This window comes from Gavia stellata, chromosome 3 (assembly GCF_030936135.1).
Source record: "Gavia stellata isolate bGavSte3 chromosome 3, bGavSte3.hap2, whole genome shotgun sequence".
NCBI lineage: Eukaryota > Metazoa > Chordata > Aves > Gaviiformes > Gaviidae > Gavia > Gavia stellata.
In genome coordinates this window covers 67852144-67864699 of record NC_082596.1, presented here as the reverse complement: position 1 = coordinate 67864699, position 12556 = coordinate 67852144, and the positions used below count along the sequence as shown (strand labels likewise).

Genomic DNA, 12556 nt, shown 5'->3' with positions numbered 1-12556 from the left:
TAGATTTATAGTAGATTTAAATCTTTTTTTTTTTTTTTTGCTTGGTCTGAAGTGTGAATAAACTTTGGATTTAATAGTTTTCTGGAAACGTGAGACACTTTATTTCCACAGTATTTTCAGATATATGCCTAAAGCTAACTTTCAGTATTATCTGTTCAAATTATAAAATATTTCTAGAAAATTGTGAATTTAAAATGGGGGACAAAATGAAGGCACTCTCTGTTAGTACCTGAACAGAGTTGTTGGAGGTCGGTACAAGGAAGACAGAAGCCTGCTTTGTTCTGATTAATGTGCTGGAGTTTGTATATACAACTTGTTTGGCATGTGAACACCCCTACCTTGTGCCATTCTGCTGCTCTCACGGACTTCTTATTCCAGAAGAGATACGTGCAGCAGTATGGACAAAGGATAAAACAAAGCTTGTGGCTTTTTTCATTGTCCTAAAGGATGAGGATGGTTCAGTAGAGCACCAAGTTGTACTTTGGGAGTTTTAGTGAGGACTGGAAGCACTCCAGGTCCCATGGGACCTTGCACTGTTCCTAGAAATTGCAGTTAGGGGGAGGGGAATTAGGCTGATTTTTGGAGGATTGTGTTCAGTTAAGAATTATTGAGGTGACACTGACTAATGTGGCTTGTACTTCCATTTCAATCCTGTTTTCTGGGCTGTACCTGAAATTCTTGTCCTATATGCTTTTGAATCAGTAGCCCTGTACCTCTTGGATGTTAAACTTAGCTACTCCCCCCCACGACAAACCACCTCCCCTGAATGGGGCTCCCTGAGTATCTCCCTTCCTGCCAGGGAACGGTCACTGTGACGGCTCCCGCCCTCGCAGAAGCCCTCACGGCGGATGATGGCTTGTGCGGGGGAGCGCCATTAACTCGTGAGTGCAGATCCCTGCGCCCCGTCCCCGCCCGCCCCGCTGAAGCTCAAGCCACAGCCGCCGGCCCTGGGCAGCGGCCGCAGTGCGCGCTGCGGAGCACCGTTACCTCAAGCTCCGCCCGTTCTCCCGGCAGCCGCTGCCCCGCCCTCCGTCAGGCGTCCCGAGGGGCTGCCCGGCTGCCGAGGCTGGAGGGCCGCCGGGCTGGGGGGCAGCGCCGGGGCCGGAGCCCGCAGAACTCCCCTCGGGAGCCCCTGAAGGCGCAGTCCCAGCAGGACGAATGGGGATAACCGTGCGCCGCGCCTGCTAACGCGGGCGGAAAGGCCTCGCCTCGCCCCCACCGGCCCCGGGGGCCCGGCCCAGCTCCGCGCCAGCCGCCCCCGCCCCGCAGCCGTCGCCGTGGCAACGGGCGGGCGGCGCAGCGGCTCCTCTCGGGATTCCCCGGGGCGGGGCCCGTGCGCCTGCACGGCTCATCGACGTCACCGGCCGCGCGGCGTCAGGTGGCCCGTGCCGGAAGCGCGGGGAGGCAGGCTACGGCTGCCCGGCGGCTCCGCGGAGGGGCCATGGCGGCGGGGTACCAGTACAGGCCCAACGGCGGCGGCGGCGCCCCGCTGCCCGACCCCGCCTTCCTGTGGAACGTCTTCCAGAGGTGAGGCCGCCGCGGCCCCCCACCGCCCGGGGGACCTCGAGGGGCGATCCGCGTCGCGTGCCGCCCTAACGGCCGCGGGGAGAGGGCTGAAGGGGGCTCCCCCTCCGCCGGTCCCCGGGCCCTGCTGGGCTGAGGCACCCCTTCCCGCGGCGCCGGGCCTGGCCCGCTGCGCTGAGGCGGCCGCCGCGACCCTCGGCCGTTCCCGGGCCGCGCTGCCGAGTCCTGCTGGGCGGGCGGGCCGGGCCTTCCCGGGGCTGCCGCTGCCGGAGGTGGCACCGGGAGGGAGCGGGCGTTAGGAGGTGCCCGGGAACGGTCAGCTGCTGCGGGGAGCGTGTCACCGGGCCTGGGCATCCAACGCAAGATTTGCTGCTTGGGGCCTCGCAGGGCGGGTAAACATCGCGGTTATATCCCTGTAGGAGGAATCTGAGGGGGAGCTTTAAGACAGGCTTGAGGAGGAATAACTGGCTGTATTTTAGAGCGAGGCAAGGGCGTTAATGGAAGCGAGATGGTAACCTTAAAAACGCTGAAGTAACTTTTGACCTGCGAATCTGGAGAGGCTGTAAAGCTTGGAGGGTCAATGTAGCAGTACAGGAAGGCATGTAAAAAGGAATCTGATAAATGCTTAATGGAAAACTTAAAAACTAACAACAAATATTCTCTTGAATACCTCTGGAGCAGGAACCTTCAAGGGGGTTAGTGGGCCTGTGTTAAATAAAAGCATGCTGTCAAGATCGTAGTAGTAATGAAGCTAGAGGAGTTTTTCACATTTGTGTCATGTCAGAGAAACTGGGGCCGTTCCTATGTTGGATCCATTTTTATGGGAGATGTGTGAGAGGATCTATCTTGACTCAAGTGACAGCAAGAAGAGGTTAAGGAGTAGATGAACACTAGTAAGTTGCTAAAACTGGCTAGCATTTACTTAGTAACTCACCAGTGACTCAGGAATGTGGCAGCTTACCTACCTAGCCTTCCGTAAAACCACTTCATCAGAGCACTTGGAGGAGGCATGCAAGTTCCCATTTCTTTTTTTAAAGGGTCCAGAAAGAAACAGATCACCAGTCTGACTTCTGCACCAGGCAAACCAGTAGAAACCATTTTAAATAATGTAGCTAGTCAGGAGAGTTGTATGGCTTTTGTTGAAAGTATTCCTGTCTGGCAAACTACTCTGCAAGTCTCGGAGTATGTTGGATAAGGATTGGGTATGTGTAGAACCATCTAGAACTGGTGCCATTGATACAGTCGGTATAGGTTCCAGAGAGGCTTTCAACATACATAAGTATTAAAGTCCTTTGAAGAAATCCAGTAGACATAGAATGAAAGGGAGGGTCCTTTGGAGGATAAATAACTGACTAAAAAGAAGAGTGCGTGGTCATCTGCCACACTGAGAGATGGAGCTGTTCCAGGATCTTTATTCAGTATGTTCAGGAGCAACTAAGGGAAAAGAAGGTGAATGGTCAGAGGAAGTTTGTTGGTTACATTAACCAATTCTTGCAGTAAGTGAGGCCTATGGAGACTTGCAGGAGCACCTTACAGTCCTGAATGACTGAGTCGTATCACCCTGTCACGGCCAGATCATGATCACTGTATGACAGTCAGATGAAACCCAGAGTAGATACCTGATGTCCATGAGGAAGACCCACTTAAACTTTGCATCATTTTGTATATAAAATTAATGTGCTCTAAGCTGACTGGTGATGCTCAGGAGCAAGATAAGTAGGTCATAACGCATTTTCATGAAAATATCAGCGCTTAGTAGCAGCTCATAAAAGGTAGAAAATGTTCGGAATACCTAGAAAAGAAATAGAGAATAAAAAAGGGGAGTATCTTTTTGTTATTATAATCTATGCAACTTATGCTTGCAATTTGAATGTTGTATGTGGTTTATATAATTTTTGAAACAGGGAAGGAATCTAGTAGAATTAACTGAAAAGGTTTAGAAAAAGACAAAAAGGACTAAAGGCAAAAAACTCAGCTTCTGCAGAGGGAATGCTTTGGAATGGTAGTAACTGAGGGGAAATAAAAACTGTGAGAGTCAAGGGGAAGGTCCTTGTATAAAACGGAGGGAAGTCCCCACCACTTTCAGCTATCCTTCTAAAGAAGGCATGATCCTGCTTTATTTGGGCAGAAATTACATAGCTTATTAATTTTGGAATAGAACTCCATTCTCTAAGACAAGAGACTGTGAAGGCTGGCACCTGCCTGCACCTTTTCACTTTTCAAATCCCTTTGAAAGGGGTCAAGGCCCTGCAGTCGATTCTTTCAGTACTTGGCACTGGTTACGTTAGTGGCTTTCTCAGCATTGCCAACATCTTACTGTGAGAAACTGGGTGCCAAACTTGGGGCTCCAATTTGGGAGCCCAACAGCTTACTACGGTGACATTAGGCATTTTGTGGATTTAATCAGCATGGTGCGCTCTGCAGTTCTTTGAAAAATAAATAAAAATGCTTTTTTGCATGGAGTATGCCCAAACTGTTTTATTGCCAGTGTGTGTTTTTGTGTGTCTCTTCGCACACAAGTAAGTCTTGCAGTTTTCTTTATAGCTTTTATCATGTTCCAAAATGTCTCATCAGTCTGAATGAAGCATTTGATTTGCAGTAGCTGTGAGTGGTTTACCAAGTAAAATGCAATTAGTGACTTTTCAGGAAAAGACTAACCTTATCTGGTGAGTAAGAACCAGAATGTTGAAGTCTTCTGTAGGTGGAACCTGTTAATTTTAGCCATTTAAAGCTTGCTGCTCTTTTTTTTTTTCCAGGGTTGATAAAGATAGGAGTGGAATAATATCCGATAATGAACTTCAGCAGGCATTATCCAACGGTAAGTCTGTAAATGAGCAGTGAGGTAGTTCATTATAAACTTAATGTTAAAATTCATGTGAGAATGGTTACTTGATGCTGTAATTCTTTGATTGTGGGCGGAGGGGGGAATGTTCCTACCACTGATTAATACTATTTAATCTACAGCAAAAGGCTGAACGGGAGGAAAAAATGGACAATCCTCCTGATTTTATTTTATTGATTTATTTTTATGTTTTTTTAATAAAGCCATTGTTCCTGGTTTTGTTTTTTTTTATAATTTCAAGGGAAGTTTTCTGGGTTTGGTGCATGTTAGTAATAATGCACTGTAAATTGAGTACCTATTGTAAACATTACTGATACATATTCTGGGGAATGAAGGCATGCACATGCCTTTATTTTTTTCCAGCTCTGCTTCCTAGAAGACATAAACAGTGATTTATGTATTCGTCACTCATCATTACTGACCCTTTGTTTTTTAACCAGGATCAGTGTATAACCTGGACAAAGATCAGATGTTTACAGCCAGCCTTTTTACTGCACATAAAATGTTCTCATACAGTACGGTGCAGGAATTGAAGATGGTAATTTATTTATTTTTTCCCAAATGAGGCATGCTTGGTTTTTTTCCTAACAAAGTAAAAAGATGCACTCTAGATCTAGTATTAAAACTTCCTAGTGGTCTGTCAGTTCCTTGTCAAAATGCTTAAAGAGTAACTAGGGCATGGTCAAATAAGGAAGCAAAATAAAAAATGAAAACTTTTTCCAGTAGCCTATTTTTACTTTCCTCTGGTGACTTAGGGTGCATAGGCTTGTACTTTGTGGGGTTTTTTTCCACTTGGAAATCTGAAAAAGTGCATATTAAAGTATTTGTGGACCTTTGGGTCCGTATCTCCCAAGGTTTATTTCCTTCATCCTTCCCGTGCTTCATGACTGAGAAGGGCTTAAACTGCAATGCACACAGACTGAAAGGCTCTTTTTTGTCAGTAATCACCTGACTTGAAATAAATTTGGATGGCTCTATTTAGTAAAATTATGGTCTTGTAACTAAACTGGATTTACTAGAATATTCGTTTAATAATATATCTGATAAATTAAAAGCAATATATTGTAGCTGCTGGACCTGATCCATAACTAAAATATTATTTTGAATAAAAACTTCAGCGAAAGCTAAGTTAAATTTATTAAGTCACTGTTTTCATTTAAGATTACAGTGCTGTTTATAGCTGTGGGAACCTGGCTTTACCTGCCGTTTTAAACTTCATGTATTTTCAGTATCTTCTCATTTAAGGGTAACAGCAGAATTTAAAGGTAATAGGCAGTGATGACTATCATCTGAACTCTTTTCTTTATTTATTTACTGTGTAGATTAGCAGTTTCAGTACTTTGCAGTTATGAAGAATCCCCACCAAGTGAATTTGCTATTAGACAAAATATTTATAGAACTGTAAGCTTCCTTCACTCTGAGAGAGTCTAGATCTTGTACACCAAAGTCACTAACAATTCACTGTATTCTTTCCAAAACATATCCTCTACTGGATGGTTGTGTGTAGCTGTCCTGCAATCTAACATGGGCTAAAAGAATGTTATGTGTTTACTTAAAAACATTTTTAAAAGTCTGCATAGTGCTCATTAAAATTTGAAGTTTAATGTGTTTTTGACATTCAGCTTTTCAACATGTCAAGTTTATGCAAATAACAGCGTACTTATCTGGGAGGGACTGATCATCACTTCATATAGTTGTTTGTACGATAAAATCCTATTGTGCTGGTTTTGGCTGGGATAGAGTTAATTTTCTTCATAGTAGCTACTGTGGGGCTGTGTTTTGGATTTGTGCTGAAAACAGTGTTGATACACAGGGATGTTTTAGTTACTGCTGAGCAGTGCTTACACAGAGTCAAGGCCTTTTCTGCTTCTCACACCACCCCACCAGCGAGTAGGCTGGGGGTGCACAAGAAGTTGGGAGGGGACACAGCCGGGACAGCTGACCCCAACTGACCAAAGGGATATTCCATACCATATGATGTCATGCTCAGTATATAAACTAGGGGAAAAGCTGGCCGGGGGACTGCTGCTTGGGCTGGGCATTGGTCTGAGGGTGGTGAGCAATTGTTTTCATTTGTATCACTTGCCTTTCTTGTTTGTTGTTGTTGCTATTTTCCTTTTCATTACAATTTTTAGTATTATTATTATCATTATTATTTTATTTTACTTCATTTCACTTATTAAACTGTTCTTATCTCAACCCACGAGCTTTCTCGCTTTTACTTTTTCTATTCTCTCCCCCATCCCGCTGGGGCAGGAGGGAGTGAGCGAGCGGCTGCGTGGTGCTTAGATGCCAGCTGAGCTTAAACCACGACACCTATGCTTCCTTCTTGTTTTTTTTTCTGTGCTGAGATGTAAAGTGAATAGTAGAGTCAGGGGAGGAGGAGGGAACAGTATTTCACGTTTTATTGGAACAGGCTGAAATCAGTACAGTTCTTCAGCACTGGAGTTGCTCTGATTTCACTCTATGGCTTCTGTATGAGTCTCTTGAAAATTTCAACATGAAATAAGCTAACTTTGAAACTCTATTTTCACTTTTTCCTCTATTCTGTTCAGAGTTAAATGCTGGCACCCTATTAATAATTCCATTATTTTGTATTTTTGTCAGGAGACATACAACTCTAAGGTACTGATATTCTTTGTCTAAAATACTGCTTAAGCATTTTCAGAGCCATTTTTACTCTTCTCTGCTTATGTTTCTCCTTATGTGCAAATAGTCATATGGCCTGCCTACAGTATAGGGTTTTTCCCCATTGCTGCATCTGTTGACTGATACAGTTTCCCTTCTATGGGAGAAATTCAGCACTGGTATAAGCACTACTTACACCACTGCAGCTTGATCCAGCAAAGCAGCCATGCCCTCACAAAGCCTGCTTAATACCAACGCAGCCTTTCTGTTAGGTATTTGTGGTCAGCTGACTGCATCCTTGCAAATACCTCTACAGTACCCCTAGTCTTACTGGTCTCTTTGGGGTCCCTGCACTCAACCTCAGTTAACTTAATATATGCTTCTTTGTCTTCCTGGTTCCTTCACAGGCTCTAGAGAACTGATGGTGAAATTCTAGATGAAGCACAGTATTTCTCTTAACATAAAGCTTAATGCTTCCTAGCACTCAGGAACGCTCCCAACCAAGTGAAAACTATTCCAAAGTGACTAGCCTCTAAATATTCAGAGAAGTGCAAAGCTCCTCTTCAGATGATTAGTGCTCAGGCCCTTTTAAGCAGCAACACTTCTTGGTCTGAAAATACTAATTTAAACTAACACTTCATTGATTTAGCAGGGGTGGTGGGATTTATACTAAACTGAACTCTAAATTGCACTGTGTGGTTTTGCCATGTTAGGAACCTTTTCTTTTCACTTGTCAGAAACTAAATGCCCTGGAGTAATCCACCTGTAAAACAGGAAATAAACAGACAGGTTTTTACTGAGGAATAGATAGGAGACTCTTCTGCTCCCATCAGTAGAAAAAGTGGGACATCAATTTTGATCTTGCCTTTTATCCAATACCTCCTTACTACCTGGGATGAAAAAAATCCTCCTTAGTTCTTCCAAGGTTTTTTGTGGGGGGAGGGGGTTTGGGGTTTGGGTTTGGGGTTTTTTTTGGTGTAGCCTGAAAAATGTTGGTTTCTGTGTAGTATCTGTAAAGCATTGGTCTGGAGTCATCTCTGAATGGTCAAGAACATAATTACTTCAAAGCAGCCTTATTTTATAACATGCTAGCTCCGTGTCAGTTCTGAATTCACTGTTTAAGTTAAGTTCTTATCTGATTTTTTTGGTTTGTTGGTTGCTTACATTTTGTTTAAATGTTACTTAGTATTGAGGAACTAAAAGTAATTCTTTCTGTTCCAGGCACGTGGACTCCATTTAACCCAGCAACAGTGAGGTCAATTCTTGGTGAGTGTAGTTGTGTGATATGCAATAGTCAAGATACTGTTTTGTGATCTGTTCAGACAATTGAAAATGCTGTCAGTTGCTGCAGTTTTTTTTCTCCAGGCAGTCCAGCAGTAGTAAGTTAAACTCAAATATTTTCCCTTTTGAATAATACAAGAATCCCCTTCACATGCACACACATGCACTTGTCAAAGTAGCCTGAGAAAATGTTACTGTAGAATTGAATAGATAGTAAATGTAATTTATGCATGGGGAAATTATCAGCTTAAATATTCTAAAAATATATTATGTAGCTTGTCCTTGTAACTAGTTTTTCCTGTCTTGCACTTCAATCCTGTGTTTTCCTCCAAGAAGACCAAACGGAAGCTTTACAATGTTTGAATTCTTTAGTGTCCTAAAATAATTGCCAGTAATGTGGAAGATGATGGTGGTAGAACAGAAAGATAAAAACTCAAGCACAAAAAATCTTTTCTATCATACAGGTCATAAATCCAAGGACTAAATTTTTTGCTTTGTTTTTTAGTTAAGTATTCAGCAGCAGTCTAAGTTCTATTGCTGTGCGACGTGCTGTTTGCATAGATGACAGTAAGTCAAATGCAGGTGAATATCCCAGCACTTCTGGCAGTCAATAGACTTGCACTTTTTCATGTGTCCTCAGAAAAGAGCACACACCCACCCCACACCCCGCCCTTTTTGTCACTGGATGATCAATCAAGCCCTAAATATTTTCAAACTGGAAAGGAAAACCCAGGAAAAATAAACATTCTATGATTCATTCTGGTCCTTGTATCTTGCTTTATCTTTTCCTCCTCCAGTGGATGACTACTTGCCTTTTTTTTTTTTTTTTTTTTTTTGCAGAACTTTCCCAAATATCACTTGTATTTTAGCAATGTCTTTTGTCTTCAGTACTGTCCACAAAGCGCTCTTACTGCCTTTTTAAAATAGTAGTGGATCTTACTGAGGAATAGTACAATTAAGGTTTTATGTGTGTTTCTTGTTTTTTATTTCAGGCATGTTTGACAGAGAAAACAAAGGTGGTGTGAACTTCAATGAATTCACAGGAGTCTGGAAGTACATCTCAGACTGGCAGAATGTCTTTCGAACTTATGACAGAGACAATTCTGGAATGATTGACAAAAATGAACTAAAGCAAGCACTAACAGGTTTTGGTAATTCATTTGTAATTACAGTTTTTATGACTGGGTTATGTCATCAAATGAGCTGCTGCTTGTTAGGGCTGTACTGCTCTGATGCATGTGATTAAAAATGAGGCAGGTGAAATGCGGTTATCCTGTTAGGTATAAGGTGCCTTTTAAAGAGATCCATGCCACAAGCACTTCTTTTTAAGCTATTGCCTTTTATGAAAAAAATGAAACTGGATGTGTCAGTGCATGTGTGGGATGTTTTCTGTCTCCTCTGTTAGCTGCTCTAGAGCATTACTAATACTTCAGGTAAATGTCTGAACTTACTTAAAAAGGTACTTGATACAGCTTTCTGCTCTTTAAAACAAAGCCAGCTGTCTACGCTACGGTAACATTCTGATGGCAAAGGAACTTTAATTCCATTGACTGCACTTACAAAAACTTGAGCTGCAGCCCTAAACCATTCCCTCAACTAACCAGTCACTGTAATCAGTAATTATGTTTATTGTGACTTTTATAATTATTATTAAGCACAGTGTTAATGCATGCATTTTAGTTTAACACCTTTGTTGTGCAGTGGAGATATTTGGCCAAAAAAAAAATTGTCTCTTGTAACTCTGTACTGTTTTCTGGTTTTGTTATACACGCCTGCTAAACAGCTTAGTTCTTTCTATAGGACTGCGGTAATGGAAACCTTTTAAAGCATTTCTCTTTTCCAAGGTTACCGACTGTCTGATCAATTCTACGATATCCTTATTCGGAAATTTGACAGACAAGGAAGAGGACAAGTTGCTTTTGATGACTTTATTCAGTGCTGTGTTGTTTTACAGGTAAGAAAGGAGATGCACTTTAATGTCAGTTGGGAAAAAAAAATCGCCTTTTCTTAAGCTTTTATGGTTCTCACTTTAATTATAATACTGGATCTAGAACTTGCTTATAAATAAACCATTTGGATAAAGTATACACGAGGTGCTAGAAACATCTTCATTTATTAGTCTTTGCTTGTTACCCATTCACATCACAAGTAAATTTGATACAGTTTTTTTGACCTGTTAAGTATTTTTATGGGGCAAAAAAATGTAAAATAGTCTCAGTGCTGTAAAAGGAAAACACTTAACACTATTTCCATTAGTTTAATACACACACTTCCTCTAGATCTTGGGTGTGCTAAAACTGGAGTGTGTCATGTCTCGTGCTGTCCGTAATTCTTGTAATCTGAATTGTGAAGTTTTTGTATATCTCTCTGTTTAATGCTCTGACTAAAAGGAATTTGATCTAGCAGCTGAATTATTCAGTCTTTAGTCACTGCTGTTCCTGCAGGGGCAATGGTAGTAAAATATTCTTAAAACAAACAAAACAAAAAAAAAAACCCCAAACCCTTTTAATAACAGAAATATATGTGAGAATATATATACACACACAGAGAACTGTAGTTTTACAGGTGTATGCCTTTGTTTAGAAATTACTGGATGATTCCTCACCTCAGTGCTTAAGGTTTCTCTATGTGTCTCTGACTTTTCTGAAATGTTTGTAAGACTTTAGGGAAAAGTTGGGAAGCTGTAGCAGTGGACAAGCTGAGTTTTAGTAGGATAGGAAGAGGGTTTCTCTTCTTCTGGCACTGCCAGCATTGCAACAGTATCTTAAGATATCTTCCAATACACACCATGAAGAGAAAGGAGTGCCCTGTAAAAGTAGTATCTCTGTTATTTGCATACAGGTGTTTTGTTCTTCTCCTTTGTATATATAGTCATACATCTGCTGAAACATCAGTTGCCTTTATATTCATTTGTAATAGAAGCCAAGTATACTTTGTTATAAACTTAACCTCTGGTAAAGAGGGCTTTGAAATGGAGCTGAATGATTTCAGCTGGTGTCACTGAAACCATGCTGCTGGTTATTTTGGTCCACTCTCTCTGTACTGCCTGGCACCTGGCATTTTACAGAGACAACTCAGATACTAATGATGCATAAAGCATATTTGGCTGGATGAGAAATGGACAAGGTACTCATTGGAGTCTGTCTCCAGATGACTCTCAAATGTCTCACGAGAATTGTGCACTGTTTTTCCCCCCCATTGCAAGCTAGTTATGAAAAGCTGTCTGGTCTACAAAGAAGTGCCTAGATAGCCTTAGGTATTGTATCATAAGGTGGTTTTAGGATCAATCTGCTATGCAGCTGAAGCACGAGATGTGGCAAAGAGCCACCTCATGCATATAGAGATTGTAAAGTGTCTACAGAGGGGATGAACAGAAAGTGTTCATAAAGCTGTAGAAACCAAAGTCGCAAGGGGAATGCACAGCAGTCTGAACTTCGCCGATGAACAAAAACATATGGGTGTTTTTCCCTTTTTTCAGAGGCTGACTGATGTGTTCCGACGTTATGATACTGATCAAGATGGCTGGATCCAAGTGTCCTATGAGCAATACCTTTCCATGGTCTTCAGCATCGTATGACACTGATAACTAGGAATTGCACACTGGTATTACAGACTGGAGCTGCCAAATCAGCCTGTACTTAATAAGATTACTGATGTATTATAATGGGTATAATTTCACATTCTTCAATTTTGTATGTTGGTCATCACCTTCAGAATCTGTACTTGAGTTGTTCTTTATTTTGTACGATTGTATGATATGACCATCTCTGCTTAATGTAGTACAGAAAGCACAGAATCTAGATTTAACTGGTGCAATGTCAAACTTTACCTTCTTCCACATATCCTGCATGGGAAAAAATGACTCTTTAGAAATGCCAAATTAAAATAATGCTTGTTAGTTTATAAGAGAGTTGAAAGTCAGAAGTTGCACAACATGTTTTGCATGTGCCTTACTTTTATAAGAGTTTAATGTATTAATTTTTAATACAGAATTTAAGTAAAAATACTAGATCAACTTTTACAGTCTGCTACTTCTTTACAGCTCTTTTTAAGGGGGTGGTGGTTTTATTTCTGTATTCTAGTTTTCTACTGTTCAAGGGTCCTTCCCACTTAACAGCAATGGCCTTCTTTCTTTGCCTTATCTTTTTATTTTCTAGCTGCCTCCTTCTTTCAGGGTATCCTTGGGACATCTTCAAATACAAATTCTTCACACCAATACTGCCTCCTCCTCAATGAGTTCCCTACAAAAATAAATTATATCTGTCTAACTACTCTGGATGC

The 12556-nt window shown here is 41.7% G+C and overlaps 1 protein-coding gene across 1 annotated transcript; it reads left to right on the top strand.

The window, feature by feature from the left end:
- Positions 1-1441: 1441 nt before the first annotated feature.
- On the top strand, positions 1442-12304 carry PDCD6 (programmed cell death 6). The gene is made up of 6 exons (XM_059815196.1): positions 1442-1527; positions 4281-4342; positions 8216-8260; positions 9268-9426; positions 10120-10229; positions 11754-12304. Exons 1-6 carry the CDS (start codon positions 1442-1444, stop codon positions 11850-11852), a joined length of 561 nt encoding a protein of 186 aa, XP_059671179.1. The 3' UTR covers positions 11853-12304.
- The last annotated feature ends 252 nt before the right edge of the window (positions 12305-12556 follow it).

Excerpts from the sequence above, each read along its gene's own strand:
- PDCD6 (XM_059815196.1), top strand. The coding sequence starts at position 1,442 with ATGGCGGCGGGGTACCAGTACAGGCCCAACGGCGGCGGCGGCGCCCCG. Across the intron at positions 4,343-8,215 it reads TCAGCAGGCATTATCCAACG|GCACGTGGACTCCATTTAAC; the intron begins GTAAGTCTGTAA and ends TTTCTGTTCCAG. Across the intron at positions 8,261-9,267 it reads AACAGTGAGGTCAATTCTTG|GCATGTTTGACAGAGAAAAC; the intron begins GTGAGTGTAGTT and ends TTTTTATTTCAG.